At 37.6% G+C, this 19,498-nt stretch overlaps 1 protein-coding gene across 2 annotated transcripts; it reads right to left on the bottom strand.

Moving 5' to 3' along the window:
* Positions 1-4,082: 4,082 nt before the first annotated feature.
* CASP12 (caspase 12) lies at positions 4,083-19,293 on the bottom strand. 2 transcript variants are annotated; one of them, XR_013403340.1, is made up of 12 exons: positions 19,261-19,291; positions 17,905-18,156; positions 16,262-16,327; positions 16,016-16,093; positions 11,184-11,278; positions 10,614-10,787; positions 9,446-9,680; positions 8,712-8,861; positions 8,486-8,598; positions 5,348-5,457; positions 4,839-4,958; positions 4,083-4,250 (listed from the first exon to the last, which is right to left on the bottom strand). XR_013403340.1 is itself a non-coding variant. In NM_001042431.2 (11 exon segments), coding segments are annotated over 10 exon segments (1,266 nt in total). In that variant the 5' UTR covers positions 19,268-19,293; the 3' UTR covers positions 4,083-4,250; positions 4,839-4,859.
* Between the last annotated feature and the right edge of the window lie 205 nt (positions 19,294-19,498).

Below are 19,498 nucleotides of genomic sequence, written 5' to 3' on the forward strand. Positions count from 1 at the left end.
ATGGAAAAAGATATTCCATGCAAATTGACACCAAAAGCAAGCAGTAGTAGCTATTGTTATATCAGACAAAACAAACTTTAAAGCAAAAGCAAAAGAGGGATATTATATAATGATAAAAGGACTAGCCCAACAGGAAAATATCACAATCCTAAATATATACATATATGCACCTAACACTGGAGCTCCCAAATTTATAAGATAATTACTACTAGACCTAAGAAATCAGAGAGACTGCAGTACAATAGTAGTTGAGGACTTTAATACTCCACTGATAGCACTAGACAGGTCGTCAAGACAGAAAGTCAACAAAGAGACAATGGACTTAAATTATACCCTAGAACTAATAGATTTAACAAATATTTACAGAACTTTCTATCCAACAGCTGCAGAATATACTTCTATCATCAGCACATGGAACATTCTCCAAGATAGACCATATGACAGGCCACAAAACAAGTCTCAACAAATTTAAGAAAATCAAAATTATAGCAAGTACTCTCTCAGACCACAGTAGAAAAAAAATTGGAAATGAACTCCAAAAGGAACCCTCAAAACCATGCAAATACATGGAAATTAAATAATCTGCTCCTGAAGGATCATTGGGTCAACAATGAAATCGAGAGGGAAATTAAAAAAATTCTTACAACTGAGCAATAATAGTGACACAGCCTATCAAAACCTTGGGGATACAGTCAAGGTGGTGCTAAGAGGAAAGTTCATAGCATTAAATGTCTACATCAAAAAGTCTGAAAGAGCATAAATAGGCATTCTAAGGTCACACCTCAAGGAGCTAGAGAAACAAGAACCGAAGCCAAATCTAGCAGAACAAGAGAAATAGCAAAAATCAGAGCAGATCTAAATGAAATGGAAATAAAAACAATACAAAACATAACTGAAACGACAAGCTGCTGCTTTGAAAAGATAAATAAAATCAATAGATCATTAGCAAGATTTACCAAGAGAAGAAGAGAGAAGATCCAGGCAAGCTCAATGAGAAAGGAAATGTGAGATATTACAAGCAATACCACAGAAATACAAAAGATCATTCAAGGCTACTATGAACACCTTTCTATGCACAAACTAAAAAACTCAGAGGAGATAGATAAATTCCTGAAAATATACAACCCTCCTAGATTAAATCAGGAAGAAATAGAGACTCTGAACACACCAACAGAAAACACCAAGATTGAAATGGTAATTTACAAAGTTACCAACCAAAAAAAAAAAAAGAAAAGTCCAGGACCAGACAAATTCAAATTCACAGCTAAATTTTTTCAGACATTCAAAAAATAATTGATACCTATCCTACTGACACTGTTCCAAAAGACAGAGAAAGAGGGAATCCTCCCTAAATCATTCTATGAAGCCAGTATTGCCCTAATACCCAAACCAGTAAAGGATATAATTTAAAATGAAAACTACAAACCAATATCCCTGATGAATATAGATGCAAAAATCCTCAACAAAATACTAGTTAACCGAATCCAACAGCATATCAGAAAGGTAATCCAACATGATCAAGTGAATTTCATACTAGGGATGCAGGGATTGCTTAACATTCAGAAGTCAATAAATGTGATACACCACATAAACGGAATTAAAAATTAAAATAACATGATTATGTCAATAGATACAGAAAAAACTTTTGAAAAAATCCAGCATCTCTTCATAATTAAAACTCTCAGCATTCCCTCTGAGAACTGGTACAAGGCAAGGATGCCCAATCTCACTACTTCTATTTAACATAGTACTGGAAGTCTTAGCCAGAGCAATCAGACAAGAGAAAAATATAAAGTGCATCCAAATCAGTAAAAAGGGAGTCAAGCTGTCACATTTGCTCATAACATGATCTTATACCTAGAAAACCCTAAAGACTCATCCAAACAGCTTTTAGAACTGGTGAATGAATTTGGCAAACTTTCAGGATACAAAATTAATGTACACAAATCAGTAGCTCTGCCATACACCAACATTGACCAAGCTGAGAATCAAATCAAGAACTCAACCCCTTTTACAGTAGCTGCAAAAAAACAAAATACTTAAGAATACACCTAACCAAGGAAGTAAAAGACCTCTACAAGGAAAACTACAAAGCACTGCTGAAAGAAATCATAGATAACACAAACAAATGGAAACACAACCCATGCTCATAGATGGATAGAATCATTATTGTGAAAAATGACCATATTGCCAAAAGCAATCTACAAATTCAATGCAGTTCTCATAAAAATACCACCCTCTTCCTTCACATAACTAGAAGAAAAACCCTTAAAATTCATATGGAACCAAAAAGAGCCCATGTAACCAAAGCAATACCAAGCAAAAAGAACAAATCAGGAGGCATTACATTACTTGACTTTAAACTATACTATAAAGTTGTAGTCACCAAATCAGCATGGCACTGATATAAGAACAGGTGTATAGACCAATGGAACAGAGTGGAGAACCCAGAAATAAATCCAAATACAGTCAACTGATTTTTGACAAAGCAAACAAAAACACAAAGTGGGAAAGGACACCCTATTAACCAAATGGTACTGGAATAATTGGCAAGCCACATGTAGAAAAATAAAACTGGATCCTCATCTCTCACCTTATACAAAAATCAACTCAAGATGGATCAAAGACTTAAATCTAAGACCTGAAATTAAGATTCTAGAGGATAACATCAGAAAAACCCTTCTAGACATTGGCTTAGGGAGAGACTTTATGACCAAGCAAATGCAAAACATTTTTTTTCTTGCTTCAACAACAACAAAGATAAATATATGGAACTTCATTAAATTAAAGAGCTTTTGCATGGCGAAAGAAATAATCAGCAGAGTGCACAAACAACCCACAGTCTGTATTGAGACTAATATTGAGACTCTACGAGGAACCTAAACAAATTGGCAAGAAAGAAACAATCAATCCTATCAAAAAGTAGGCTAAGGGTATGAATAAACAATTCTTAAAAGAAGATATACAAATGGTCAACAAACATATGGAAAAAAATGCTCAACGTCTATAATGATCAGGGAAATGCAAATCAAACCACAATACAATACCATCTTACTCCTGCAAGAATGGCCATAATCAGAAAATCAAAAAATAATAGATGTTGATATAAATGTGGTGAAAGTGAACACTTTTACACTGCTGGTGGAAATGTAAACTAGTACAATCACTATGGAAAACAGTGTGGAGATTCTTTAAAGCACTAAAAGTAGATTTACCATTTGATCCAGTAATCTCACTCCTTGGTATCTACCCAGAGGAAAAGAAAGATATTATACAAAAGATATTTGCACATGCATGCTTATAGCAGCACAATTTGCAATTGTAAAATATGGTACCAGCCCAAATGCATATTAATCAACGAATGAATAAAGAATATGTGATATATATATACACATCATGGAATATTCCTTAGCCATAAAAAGGAATTAAATAATGACATTTACAGCAACTTGGACAGAATTGGACACCATTATTCTTCGTGAAGTAACTCAGGAATGGAAAACTAAACATCCTATGTTCACAATCATAAGTGGGAGCTAAGCTGTAAGGACACAAAGCCATAAGAATGATACAATGGTCTCTTGGGGACTTAGGGGAAAGGGTAGGAGTGGGTTGAGGGATAAAAGACTACACATTAGGTACAGTGTACACTGCTCGGGTGATGGGTGCACCATAAATCACCACAAAAGAACTTACTCATGCAACCAAGCACCACCTGTTCCCCAAAATTATTGAAATAAACAAAAAATAAAATAAAATAAATGAATATTGAAATCAACATCTAAAAGTCAGGTGAAAGTTAAATAGTATATACTATATATGCCTGATGAATATTATAAACTTAAAAGTTATGTTTAGGACAGTTTTATTACTAGTAGTAATGTTATAACAATATAATGAAAGGATACAAAATTGCATATTCAAAATAAGTAGGCTATATAAAATAACTTGAGTTTTGTGAATAGTTTTAACAAGGTTGACAATGATTATTTCTTCATTAATTTTTTCTTGTGATTTTTAATACTTAATTTTTTCTCCTATAAGCATGACTTATTTATGACAAAATGAGAAAGCAAGCACAATTTTATAATAAAAATTTATTAAGCATTAATTTAGCAAAAATATGAGATTGATTTTAGCCTGGTATTTGCAAAAGATGGAGAGCGAGCAGTTTGATACAAAAATATTCTTAATCAAAAATTGACCTTTTCATACAGCAGATTCATAGATACCATAATGCCTTCATTTTCCTAGAGAAAGTAGAAGAAAAGAACATGAGTAATTTGGCTATTAGAGGTAAGATGTAAATATAACTAATCTCTACTGTGAGAAATACCTTCACAAAAGGGCTACGAACCTGTCATCCCCAAATGGGAAGATCTGTACTAGGGCCTCATTGCCTCAGCATAGATTTAGCAGCTAGTCTAACATATGGTACAGGAAAACCTCATCACAGAGGAGAGCATGGCTCAGTAAAAGCGACTTTTGGGTGAAGAGAGACAAACACTGGATATACATCACATTTCCAATGACTTTTCTTTCCGCGTACATCATTATCCAATATTCCCCACTCGCTGAGTAGTTCCTTGAGAGAAATTAGACATAAAGGATTTTCTAGCTGACCGCTATTGGGCTACCATTACTTACACAACCATTATGCTATGACTGATGTAATATAAAACCAGGGTTTCACTGGGGGTCACTAAGAAAAGGAAAATAACACAAGCCTTCTCTATAACTAGCAGGCAGCTGACATGCCATCATTATTCTCCATTCTATCCAGACTTTCTGAATAGATGAACAGGGAGCACCCAAATCCACTTCTAGAATATATTTACCTGAGTTGCTTTTTATGAGTTTTAATTCCCAGGAAAGAGATAGAAATATCGTGTCATGGATAGTCTTTCAATGGTGGGCAACTGGGTCACTACATTTGGTGTCTCAAATGAACGTTGAACCTAAAGTAGTAAAGAAAGCCTTTAGAGATGTTCTAAAAGGAAAACCTGACTCTTTCAGGAGTGAGAAAAGTCATGGTGTGTATTAAGGCTGTAGCTAGGTAATGTAAACAGAAGGTATTTTTAGCTTTTCCTTAGATATAGCACATACACAAGTGAATTCTTACTCTAAAAAGAATTCCCTGGGTGAGCAAATCTATCAGAGTCAGGTTATTGGGAAAACCCACACTGGTTCTATGTAGCATTTTGGAAGACCCCATCTTTGAATAAACTTGGAATACAGGAAGGATTGTGAAGATGAATTAAGAGCTTTGGGATTCCCTATAAAAATTCACAAATGGTTCTCCAAAATTTTCTGGGGCATAACATTGAAAATAAAAGAAGACCCCTACCTTTCGAAAAATTTCTTCTAGATGATGACTCCAAGAATACTCTTTGAAGTAGTAGATAATTTGGGAAATGAAGACAGAGCCACTTATTTCATGCCTCCAAGAAACATTATCTGCAAATAAAAGGCATCAAAATATTGGAGGATGTGATCTTTTATACATGTGGAAGATTCCTGGAGCAATACCTTTGGGACAAAATCTGATTTTGTTTCTTTGGAGAAGAGAGGAAAACCAATGCTAATTAAAGATGGTACCTCCAGCTTCCACGGCAGACCCAGAAAAAGCCATCATGGACCCTCACTCGTAAATCCCCTTGACTTTTCTAGTAGGCTAGACTGAAGTGATATCCTCTGGGTTTGCAAGTGGTGGAAAAGAGTGTAAGTCCTTTCAGCACTAACTACATAAGAGAAAAATAATACAGCCTTGACATTCCTTGATTCTGGGCCCTTTCTTCATCCTGACTTGTTTCATACTATATATTTTTGTGTACTTTTTGTTATATTGTATAAAAATATTTTCAATGACTGCTTCTGTTTACCATTTCAATATGACCAAATTGCTCCTATAATTTAGAAAAAAAAAGGCAATACTTCTCTAACTACTGCTTTACTTGCAGCCAGCTGCTGATTTCTCCTTACTTTTTAAAGTCAAAATTACAATTCTGTCTATATTCACCATTCCATTTCCCTTATCCTGCTCACTCCTATTAGGCTTCTCCTTCCTATACCTAACATCAACTTTGCCAAATGGCTTTCCCCAAGGTCACCATGACCTCCAAGTTACTAAATCTAATAGTCATTCATCAACCCTTACCTTGATCTGATCTTTCATTCACATCAGAAACTGTTGGAACTCCAACGGATTCTTTGTTGGTAAATCTAACAACACATACTCCTTATGTTCTTTCTTATTCTCTGATTCTACCTTGTGAGTCAAATTTACTGGTTCCTATTTCTCTAGTATTGAACTCTAGGGTAATTTTAACCTCCATTTCAAGGTCTCCTCTTGTGCGATTCTCAATTCTTAGATGATTTCATCCATTTTTAGGATATTAAATATTATCCCTAGACCAGCATCTTTCAAAATTTTATCCCACATGCAAATCTCTCCTCTGAAATATACAACTGTGCAGCTCCCTACTCTTCATTTCATCTCAAAATATGCCAAAGCACCTCAAAACTTCCTGCAAAACTCCCATTTTAACTAATGCCCCACCGTTTACTTGCATGCTGGAGTCACTTCTATCACACCTTATTATTCACCTACCATATATTCACCAAACCACTGGATGTCAGTCATATTATTTTTGTATACTAATTGCTTCTTAGATACAAGAACTTACTGTATCCCAAGACTATTAGTATCATCTATGGCTTAATATATTGTGCTAGCATTTAACCTGTCCTCATATATCGACTCTTGCTGTACTATAATGTATTCCACACTGAACCTCCAGAATGATCTTCAAAAACAAAGATCTTATCATTTAATTGCTTACAGCCTAGTTGAGTTTCCTATTACTATTAGTATGGAGGACCATATAAGGCCTCAGGTGTTTCAGTGCCTGCCTCACTCTCTAGACTCTATATTAGCATCTCTCCTGATGCTGTGTTCCAGCCGCCCAGCCCTCTCTCCTAAGCTTCTTTTTTGTCTGTAAGTTCTCCATACGCACTGCCTTTCCTGTCTAAAAAGTTCCTGTCTTACCCTTGATTTGTTAACTCCTTCATTTCTCAAATGTGAACATATATTTTTTAAGGCTTTTACCAGAGTTAACAATTATTATTTATTCTTGTTAAGTGCCTGCCTTTCTGGGTATAAGCTCCATGAAGTTCAGTAACCATACCTGCTTTAATTGTGCATCGTATGTCTTGCACTGAGCCCAGGCCTAGCACAAAATTACATGCAAAAGAAAGAAAAAAGAAAGAAAGAGAAAGAGAGAGAGAAAAAGAAAGAAAAAGAAAGAAAGAAAGAAAGAAAGAAAGAAAGAAAGAAAGAAAGAAAGAAAGAAAGAAAAAGAGAGAAGGAGGAGGGAGGGAGGGAGGGAAGGAAGGAAGGAAGGAAGGAAGGAAGGAAGGAAGGAAGGAAGGAAGGAGGGAAGGAAGGGCAGGCGGGAGGGAGGAAAGGAGGAAGGGAAGAAGGGAAAGCGAGAAAGAAAAAAAGAAAAGAAGAAAGGAAGAAAGCAAGAAAGCAGGAAAGAGAAAGAAATAGAGAGAGAGGAAGGAAGGAAAGGAAGGAAGGAAGGAAGGAAGGAAGGAAGGAAGGAAGGAAGGAAGGAAGGAAGGAAGGAAGGAAGAATTTTGCATATTGTATTGTATTTCCCCAAATAAATTAAGTATACTTTCAGAATTTGTACCAGGCCTTATATACCTCTTCAACTTCCTTTAACAGCTGTACGTGTAGAACTTATTTTTCAAATAAAATCTTATTAAAACTGGAATACATGACGAAGGGAAGCCACTTGAGTTGTTTATTCCCCAGGATGGACTCAGAGTGTCCTCTAGCCCCTCAGTGCTCACATGCAGCCACAAACAACAGCCCTAATCACAACAAAGCTTTTAAGAAAGGCAGAAAGTCAGGCCCCACCCCAGATTTACTGAATAAGAAATCTACTGCATAAGCAAACTACTGAACAAGAAATCGAGTGATTTCAATGTTCATTAAAATTTGAAATCCATAAATTAGAGCATTTAGAACTGTGAACTGTGCAAAGGAGTATTTAAAAATTGCTCCTGTTATCCAAATCATTGATAGAATAATATTGTGGGTGATTGTTAAAGAAATCTGCAATTTTGACCATGAGTGATAAAGAATATTCTCTATTTTTGCATTGCATTGTGACTTTCCAGCCAAAGGACTGATTTTTTATTCATTGACTTCATTATCCAAAATTAGTTAACATTTAGGCATTTAAATGTTAACTAGTTTCCTGAAACTAGATTAATAATAATAGGCCAAGAGTTACTGGGATGTGTGAAGCAAGCATAATGGTTTCAGTGGTTGGCTTCTTTAATTGCTGGTAAGTGACTGTGGAGCTACACTGTGAGAAAATGATACCTTTCTCTGCCATTGCTACATTCAAAAAACAAAATCAGATAACACCTCACTTTTTGTAGTTAGATTATTCCAGGTCTGGATGCTCACCAAAGTCCTTCCAAAGTCCTGTTAACTTTGAACGTTTCTTCCCAAATCAAGATTTATAGCTTTCTAATTATGAAAGTCTCAGCATTTTAAATCTTTTCTCCACCTAAAATATCCTAGTAATTAGAGAAGAAATGCTCTTATCAGTGATAAGATATAATCATAGCCAAGTCGACTATCTAGCAGCCTACAAAGAAATCTAGAAACTATTCTCTCTGAAATCACTTACGTGGTGTGGAAGATTTGAAAGCAATGAAGTCCTTTTCCACATGAGCCTTTGTGACAGCATCATTACAGATGCTACTTTGCAAGAGCTGACCATGTGTATCTGCACTGGCTTTTCCGCTGTCAGTAGTGAACCAAACAATCCCAGCACCACCTGGGAGAGACATTATGTCTTATGAAACATGAGGTATTTATAAATACACATATACATATGCAAACACACATGCATACACATACACATATGCACACATATGCCCATGCACATACACACACATACACATACACACACATACACATATGCATATACATACACACATATACACATATGCATACGCATACGCATACACATACACAATACTGTCTCTTTTACCATAATACCTTTACTTTAGTACATTTTCTCATGGCATTACTTAAAAATGCAAGTACCTTACTACTAGAAATACTGCCTCACTTACCGGGAACAAAACAGAGCCCACTTGAGTTTAGAACAACCATGTTGACAACATCATCCCAGATGATTGGGATGTTTCTAATTATTCTACTTATAGTTTCTTTAAAAAACAGTATGGACTTAATACAATTTCGAAGTGCACTGGACCTAGGAATAGTACTGAAATGTTGTTTATCTTGCTTATCCCTAGGAAAATGAAGTATAAACGCCAGGCTAATTTTAAAAGTGCACAGCCACTCCTGTGGGTCTCAAAATCAAGATTTATAGCTTTCTAATTGGAGACTCACTGCCTCGGCAGGCTTGCATGATGATGACCTTGGGTTTGTCTCTCAGACTCCGGCAGTTACGGTTGTTGAAAATTTCGAAGATGGTGTCATCGTGAAGAACATCTGGCTCTTGATCCCAGTGCTTAGTTCCACAGATTCCATTCAGGATGCCATGTGACATGAACACCAGGAATGTGCTGTCCGAGGACTGGTGCTCTGGGCGAGCAGCAAACTGCCTTAGGGCTGTTTCCATTTCCTGAAAGAGACCCCTGAGTCACTATCGAGGAAGTCTCCACACGTGTGCAGTTCGTACTCACATAGTACATGGGGTTCACAAAAATGAGCCAGTCCTAAGGAATCAGATGGTTTAGACTGAATGGGATTATAAGACAAATAGTGTTCTGACATAAAACTAGAAAATTTAACAGTATAGAATATTCAAGCTAGTAGGGTTTTTATGTAGTATCTTGCCCAGTGGTTTTCAGTAAAACCATAGGTTTCTGAAGATGCTGGGAGATGGAATAAAATGAAGGCCAAGTGAGATGACAAGACACCAACAGGGCCACTTTGCTATAATCTGTTTAACAATGGTGTTCTTGTAAGTTTTTATTTTAAAAGATAAAATTGACAAGTATTAAAAATATGAAATTCCTTCACTATGGAGCTGCAGAAAGTTAGTTTAAAATGGTCTAAGGTCATGCAAAACAGAGCTAGAATCACAACTTTTTCATTATATATTTGTGTGTGTGTGATTTTTTTCACCTATACCTGCCTTTACATTTAGTCACTTGCTATGGACATTTTAAAAATCTCACGAGCTAATTCTGTAGGAATCAGACATGGCCGCGTGGCAGGGTGTGGGGCTTTTGTCTTAACCAGACCATCTAGTAGTCTCCCAGATTGTGAACATCAGAAAGACCTAATATTTTCACTAAAACTCTGCTACATAGAATTTATCTAATCACACACACACACACACACACACACACACACACACACACACATACATGTTATAAGATGGTGCATTAGAGAAGGCTGAAATCCACGGGATCCTATTCTGGAGAAAATATAATTCCTATAATATCATACATCTTGCTCTTGTAGCTACCAATTAAGAGGTTGAAAATTATCTAAAGGAAAAAAAAGAAAAAAAAAATGGAAAGCTTGTTCTGCCCTCTGGAGCCATTACCTGAGCTGTGAGATTCTCTTCTATAACCACTGAGTATCCAAGGTTTTCAAGTAGATCTTGCATCCCCAAAAGGTCAAGTTCAGAACCATTTCGATTAAGAAGATAGTGGAATTCTTTGTTGCAGATGATGAGGGCCAGGCGTGTTCGGCCCTCTTTCTCCATCACTGGATATATCTGCAATTAATACACACAGAATGACTTTCCCCAGGCCTTTTCCTTTTTGCCTCCAAAGTTCATACACAACAGGCCAGTATAAATATATAGTAAGTGACACAAAGTTTCTGCATGAAAATACACCCTCGTGAGGAAAGAGGCAGAAAACCAGACTAAAAGCATGTACGAGGTGCAAGTGTTCACTGTACGAAGTTGGCTTCAGTTAGGTGGTGGAGAGGAGTTTAGACTGTGTCCCAAAGTGAGATTGAAGAAACAGAAAATGTAATGTGAAGACCAATCAGTTAGATCATTTCCTGATCTTAAGGCCTTTGTGACGAGAGTTAAAGCATCCCAGTAAGTCCCCAGTGTCTTGTCTGAATGAGTAATCTTATGACTCCCTATTTCAAAGCATATCACCTCATCCGCCCTTTTCGTCTTCAGTTCACGGAAATGAGCATGAGGGCAAAGCTTTAACCTGCCACTGGGTTGGGCACCCTGGATTTCCAGAGGAGCTGAAAGAGAAAAAATTGTGTAGCTCATTAAGCAGTAATGTCTGCTGCCTTGCAACCCTGCAGACCCTTTTGCTAGGCTCTCATTCCTCAAAGCTGCTTGCTGCCAGTCCATGAAAAAGTTTTACAAAATGAGAAAATTGCTTCATATTTAAAATGCCTATAACAAAAATATTGAGTACATCCCTATTTTCTTTCTGCTTCTTACTGCCTCGTTATAAATTTCCGTGTTTTTGTTAGTGCTCATGGCATGGACTAATCTTTCAGACCCAACACATTAGCATTATATAAATACAGCAACTAAGATTTGGAAGGAAGTTTAATGTTTATTTAGCCTAGTGGAATCACTACTCAGATATTTGAATGTCACTTGAAATATCCTTTCTTTATTATTACCATTCTCTGAGACATCTCCCCTTTCATGGAACGCAAAACATTCCAAGGCATTCTTAAACTCTTATGTATGTAATAAAATGTGTACCTTCTAGGTATTGATATGTATTTCTCACCTCAGAATCATACAGAAAACATTTAATTCATTTCCCTGTAAAAGCCCATGAATTCTTCCATGACCAATATGTCTTTCCCTATTTTTCATTCTTACATGAAAATACCCTCTACATAAACAACTATTGCATTGTACTTTAATTGTGTTTACTTACTATAACCTTAATTAGGATAGAGAAGTCGACTTTTATATTTGTATTTCCAGTATATAGAATTGTATCTGGAAAGATTGCTAGTTTATAAATTTTGTTAGTGAATAGTTGTCCTCAAATACTTGAAAATAGCTACAAGGTCTCCCCTGGTTCTTTGTTCCCTTAGGGCAACAAACCTATATCTTATCATAGTTTTGCATAAGAAATATTTCCCCTTTTAACCATCAAATCCATCAGTTTACCTACATCTCTGCTCACCTGTTCTACTTTCTCTTTTACTGCATAAAACATGTGTCCTTCCTCCTATCAAAGGTCACTGCCCCTACCTGAGTTCTGAATTCCATCGCCTCCTACCCACAAGGGTTTTTATCAGGTATTTATTCTGCCTCAGGTTCTATGTCATCAATCTCTTCCTCTTTTCCTACAGACTTATGCCCATTGGCATCAGCATGCCTTAATATCTATAAAGGTTTATTTTTTTCTTTTTGAAAAAAGCCTTCCTGTTTCCTTGCCAGGTATTGTCCCATTTCTCTACTTCTCTACATAATGCCTTAAAAGCAATCTTTTTTTTTTTTTTTTTTTTTTTTTTTTTTTTTTTTTGTATGCAATCCAATCTGGCTGTTATCCTCAATCCTTAAATAAAATACTTATTATCAAAACTACCACTGATCATTTGTTGATTTCTTAGCATGGCATGGTTGAAAATATACTTTCTTAGAAAACATTCTCTAGGCTTCTGTAATGCTGCATTTTCCAGCCATTCTTCCTAAATCTGTCTGTCTTAGTCGTTCGTTCTTCCTCTCCCACAATGTCTCCAAAAGTTGTGTTTTTCTATGCCAGACACTCTGTTATTCTCTGTCAATGCTCTTTCTCAGGTGGCATCTTCCAGTCTCAATCTCTTAAATACTATCTACATGCTGATGAATCTCCAGATTTTTCCCAGTCCAGATTTCTCTGTGAGCCCATCCATTTGCCTATTCAACATCTGCCACTGGAGGTAACACGTGTTCCAAACCAAACATTCAAAACAGGACTCCTGATATTGTGCACTCCTTCAAATCTGTATCTCCTGCACACCTGTTTTCTCTGACTCAGTAAATGGCACCATTCACCCCAGTTGCCAAGCCAAAAACCTAGTCATTATTAATTATTTCTTTTCTTTCACATCCCATATCCAATTCATTAGTCAGTTTCCATTGATTCTGCTGCCAAAACTAGTGAGAGACAGGACTAGCTGGATTTCCTGGGCTAAGAATCCCCAAGCCTAGCTGGGAAGGTGACCACATCCACCTTTAAACATGGGGCTTGCAACTTAGCCCACACCCGACCAATCAAAGAGCTCACTAAAATGCTAATTAGGCAAAAACAGGAGGTAAAGAAATAGCCAATCATCTATTGCCTGAGAGCACAGCAGGAGGGACAAGGATCAGGATATAAACTCAGGCATTGGAGCCTGCAAGGTCAACCCACTTTGGGTCCCCTCGCCTTATATGGGAGCTCTGTTTTCACTCTATTAAATCTTGCAACTGCACTCTCTTCTGGTCCATGTTTTGTTACAGCTCAAGCTGAGCTGTCTTCACTCGCCTTCCGCCACTGCTGTTTGCCCCCGTTGCAGACCCGTCACTGACTTCCATCCCTCCCGATCCAGCAGGATGTCTGCTGTGCTCCTGATCCAGCAAGGCACCCATTGCCACTCCCGATCGGGCTAAAGGCTTGCCATTGTTCCTGCACAGCTAAGTGCCTGGGTTCATCCTAATTGAACTGAGCACTAGTCCCCGGGTTCCACGGTTCTGTTCCATGACCCATGGCTTCTAATAGAGCTGTAACACTCACCACATGGCCCAAGATTCCTTTCCTTGGAATCTGTGAGGCCAGGAACCCCAGGTCAGAGAACACGAGGCTCGCCACCATCTTGGAAGTGGTCCGCTGCCATTTTGGAAGCGGCCTGCCACCATCTTGGGAGCCCTGGGAACAAGGACCCCCGGTAACACTAGGTCTCAAATTTAACAACTTTTCATCAACTCTATTGCCATAAAGTCAGTCTAAAAGCTATTGTCTTTCTAACTGAAATATTTAAACCACTTTCAACTGACCTTTTTGATGGGATGCTTATCCTATCACTCCTCGTTTAACAACTTCTAAGTAGTGTAAATGAAGGCAAGATGCATCATTTATCATTTTTCTGCTGTGACATTAGGTCATGTCCTTGCAGTTGCAATTTACTTGGCATTATTAGTATGTAATGATTTCAACATGGGCAGGAAGATTAAAGGGAGAATTGAGAGTACAGAGTGAAGTAAATGAAAGGAAGGAGAAAAAGAACAGAGGAAAAAAGAGAAGAGGGAAAAACAGAGGAACAAGAAAAAGAATTCAATGGAAAGAAAATGAAACAGATGGTAAGAAAGGGGAAATGAAAGAAATGGAGAGAGAAAAGTGGGAGATTAACAGCTGTCTTTCACTTTGAGGGTTGTTATTTAAAAACCCTCAGTTGGAAACACCTTATTTACATTTTGGTTAAAGGGAGTACCAAATTCTTACACAGAGAGGTCAATTTATTATATTTATATTGCTTTTGCTTTTTAATGTCAACTATTTTATGTAAACTAAGATAAACTTATGTAAGTTTAAGCACTTGTTTTAGGAATGCACGTTAACTGTAATAGATGGCTAGGAAGAACAGAGGCTATGCAACACTCCTGGAATTTGTAAGGATCGTCAACTACTAATAAACAGTTGTCCTAAAAAACAAACAAACAAACAAAAAAACCCTGCAATGTTTTCTGTTGCAAATAAAATTCCTGGCATGAATCTTTAATAGCTCCACTTACACTACCCCTAATTTCCTACTCTGCAGTCAGATTGGCTGTGACCCTCTTACACAACAAGAGCGTTACTGTCTCAGGGTCCTTGCTCCTGTTTCCTCTTTCTAGAGAACACTTGTGTTTCAGAGTTTGGCACAGCTCCTTCCCCACAGCTCAAGTATGTACTGAAATGCCACCTCTGGGGAGAGGTCATGACTAAACAAACACCCTGGCTCGCTGGTCTTCCCTTGACCACCCCTGGCTGACACACACACGACGTGCACACACACACATACACAACCACCTCTTTCTATGACCTAATCCTCCTTTATTTTATGCATTCTCTGAAATCACACTATTTATTATTTATATGCCTTTTATATACCTACTTCACTACATTGTAAACTCCATGAGAGCAGGAGCTTTGTCTATCTCGGTTACTGCTATACACACAGTACTAGACAGCATGCAGTAGGTTTTCAATTAATATATACTGAGTGGATAAAACCATGATAAAAGGTTGAAAAGTTTTTATTCCTTTTTAAGTTTGTTCAGAACTTTTGAAAATATGGCACTCGGAAGACAATACTATCTTTTATGCTCATCCTGTCATTCTAGACACTACAATTCTTTAATGTAGCTTGATAATTGATCAGTTTCCTTGGTGACTGCATAGAATGTGTGACTCATATGCAGTTTTTATTATTTTTTATGTGCTTTTCTTAACCATTTCCTTATTCTGTTTTCTGCAGTTAATAGTTTCTTATATATCTGTAGTTTTACACATTTTTTAAAGATATGATGAATTCCATTTAAAAATGTGAGTGTCAGAAAGGTGGGGATATTTACATCAAAGCACATAGTCAGTGGTAGTGGTGGGCTCACCATATACAATGTTCTTAGCTTTTATTCCAGTTCTCTTTGCACTACCCCATAAGACCTTTAAAAGGTCTGCTTTATCTCAAATAATATCATTATATGTCCATGGATAGATATCACCTGTCATTGTTAAAGCTGATGCTTGGACCAATACAGCATTCTGCTCAGTTTCTTCACTTTCACTTTCATTTCTGGGTTCTGAGGAGAATTGAAGAGCAGGGATGTAGGTGCTCATCTTGCTTTTGAGACACCTTGTTACAACAGGAGGTGAGAAATAACTATGTTGTCTGAACCTCAATGCAGTGGTGTTTCCTCTGTAATATAGGGCTCATTCTAAGGCTATCTTACCCCCAAACGATGCCTGAGGGTTCCCATGAACCACTTTTTTGGTGGCAATTTACCTGTTGGAGGAACAGCCATTGAATGAGCTGATGCAGCTCTTTCTTCATCTTTGCTTTCTTCATTTTCTTCTTCTGATTCTGCAGTAGAATGAAGAAAAGGTTTAGGATCAGTGCTCTACTCTGAAAGCCATTTCCAAGGATGAAAATTGACTGAGAACACAGGTTTCCCAGGTCTTTACTGGGATACATTCTCACAATAGAGGCCCAAGAGTTTTCTTTTGGAATCTGGCCTTTGGAGGCCGTTACCTGTGGAAGAGGAAGATGATGCAGAGCTTTCTTCAGATTCCTGGTCCTCACTCTCATGTTGATATTCTGAAACAATATAAAAAAACAGATTTGTTTGCAGAACTAAGTTTCAAGAACCTACACACTTTACACTCTTTCCCTTTCACTAATGAGTAGATGACTATGCTAGCATGGGGCTACTGTATGAAGCATGAAGATTTGGCCCATTCACTAAGCAACAAGTTTGTTCTAGAGGAATGTAGCCTTCAGCCAAGTGTAAAGGGAGGCCGAGTTTCTATAAAACAAAAGGGAGCTTGTTATCTGTCTGCTTATAGAATTCAATGAATAATCAAAATCTTTAATCAAAGTTTTTATGCAACGGCATTGTTCATTCTGAGCAAAGAAAAGTACATCTATGTATAAAAATTATCTACAACAAAAATAATTCCAGATGCATGTCCAAGAATTGGGAATATACTCATTTATATATTACAGTCTGGAATAGGAATCAGCAAACCACAGCCTGTGGGTCAGATTCAGCCTGACACCCATTTTTATAAATAAAATTGTATTGGGACACACATCAACACACCCATCATGTACTTATGGTCTACGCTGTTTGTGAGCTGCAATAGATGATTTGAGTCATGACAGAGGCCACATGGTCCAGAAAGATTAAAATATTCATTATCTTTCGAAGCAAAAGTGCAACAACCTGTGCTACACAGAGAAAGAAACGTCTGTACCCCACCAACCCATGAATTCCCTATTACTTCCTTGAATAGAAATCTAGATTTCCAGACATTTCTTTCCGGGGCAAAGCCACAGCTAAGCAAAAGATAATGGATATCCCCTATTGTACATTCTGTATCTGGGAACGACACTAAAGTCCACATTGTGAAACCAGAGTATCCCAGAATAGCTAAAGGCTATCAGCCTTTAATAATGTCTCCAGCACCATATGCGTATTTAACAAATATTTACTGAGCACCTATTATGTGTCAGGTATCATTTCTATGTATTTAGGATATGTTCATGAACAGGGCAGACAAAGATCCCCCACATGGTGGGGCTTACATTTCAGCAGAGGGAGACATAATACTATAATGAATCAGTAAACTGAAGGGAATGATGAGGGTGAGGATTGTTAAAGAAAAAGTAAACAGCAGTGTAAAAGTAATTGGGGTTAATCAGAGTATTATGTGGCATTAAATATGATAGACAGGAGGCCGGGTCTGGTGCCTCATGCCTGTAATCCCAGCACTTTCAGAGGCTGAGACAGGAGGATCACCTGAGATCAACAGTTTTAGACCAGTCTGGACAACATGGTGAAACCCCATTTCAACTAAACACAAAACAAAACAAAACCAATTAGCCAGGCATGGTGTAGGGTGCCTGTAAATTCAGCTACTAAGGAGGATGAGGCAGGAGAACTGCTCTAACCAGGGAGGTGGAGGTTGCAGTGAGTCAAGATTGCACCACTGCACTCCCACATGGGCAACAAAGCGAGACTCCATCTCAATTTAAAAAAAAATGGTGAAGAAGGTGCTAAAATGGGGATAGTTTATTCTCCACTTGGAGAAGGGAAAAGTAAAGAAGACAAAAACTGAATAAGAATAGTAGAGAAAGAATGAGTTACTAGCTCTTAGTACGACAATACTCACCTAAACTCAGCTGTTTTGGGTGACTCAATAGGCGGTCCTTAAGTATTTTGCCTACTATTTGCGCTTTCTCAGTGATGTTATCAACTAGGTTTCCAGCGTTGTTCACCATGAAGTTCAAACCTTTTCCTAGATTGCGTAACTCTTCCGTATTTAACACATTATTTTCCATCAAGTCATCAAAAATGCCATCTAGAACGTTCCTGGTCAGCAACTTCACCATGTTGACTGGATCCTCTTTGGATGGTTTCTTATCTGTGAGAATGACAGAATCTTAGATATAGGCAGAACTTTAGATAGCCCATTCTCCATCAAGTCATCAAAAATGCCATATAGAACGTTCCTGGCCAGCAACTTCACCATGTGGACCAGATCATCTTTGGATGGTTTCTTGTCTGTGAGAATGATAGAATCTCAGATATAGACAGAACTTTAGTTAGCCTCTTCTAGGGTAGTGGTTCCCAAATTTTAATGTGCATGAGAATCACCTAGAAAGCTTAGTAAGCAGCGCTTGCTGCACCCTAGTGCAAACAATTTTCATTTCATAGGTGAGAATGGGCCATGAATTTTCCCTTCTAACAGTTTCTCAGGTGATGCCAAAACCTCTGGTGCAAGGACCACACGTGGAGAAGCTCCTGTCTTGTTCACCTAGCCATTTCCATAGATGGTGAAATAGATTCAGAGAAGCAAAGTGAATTCGCTAAGGAACTTAGTGACAGCTGACTCAGTTTAGTCTTTGCATCTCCTACGATCTCTTCATTTTCTTTCACTTTTATCAATAACTAGTTTGAAAAACTAGTTTGAAAAGACATTATATTCAATATGTGCAGCAGTAAAACATAAATGCATTCATCTGTAAAATAACACCTTTTTTGTTTCCTTTATCAAGGCTGACAGGGAAGCTCGGCATGCCGAGACTGAGAGTACATATTGTAGCTGACCCATTTGCTGCTGTATTTGAAAGTTCACACAGAGAGTAGAAATATGGAGGAAATGCAAGTTATCCTGTTCAACCGTCTGGCTTCTCACCCTCACCGTAACAGAACACTTATAAAATGGGTGAGAACTGCAGGTCAGTATGAGTTAAAAGAAGAGTCTAAAAATCAAAGGAAAAGTTTAAGAACAGAGATCCAGATGTGTCTACATTTCTCTTTTTTTTTTTGAGACGTTGTAACATATTCATGAAGACACTTGGTTTGCATTTTTAGTGCTGTGACCAAGCTCACATATCTCCCGCTACACCCAGAGTAAAATAATTAGGTCTTGGGAGAACCCTCTCCAGTCTGCCTCCTTCTTTCCCTTGAACTATAGTGTTCTCAAAGTACAACCTTAAACAACAGAAGAACTGAAGCCACTCACCAGCCATGGCTGCTACTGCTCCCTGGAAAGGAAAAAGCTACGAAAGTGAAAGCAATTTCAACAGGCTTGCTCTCCTCTGAATGGACCAGCTTGTTGATACCACCCTAAATGGAAAACTACAGGTCCTCAAATTCTCTTTCTCTTTGCCAAGATAAAATTAGACTCCTGATCTCATATATGTATAACGGCTTTCTTTTGGAAAAGAGAAAGCAGAAGGTGTTTTTTGTATTTGATATAA

Source organism: Macaca mulatta, chromosome 14, assembly GCF_049350105.2.
Source record: "Macaca mulatta isolate MMU2019108-1 chromosome 14, T2T-MMU8v2.0, whole genome shotgun sequence".
NCBI classification, from domain to species: domain Eukaryota; kingdom Metazoa; phylum Chordata; class Mammalia; order Primates; family Cercopithecidae; genus Macaca; species Macaca mulatta.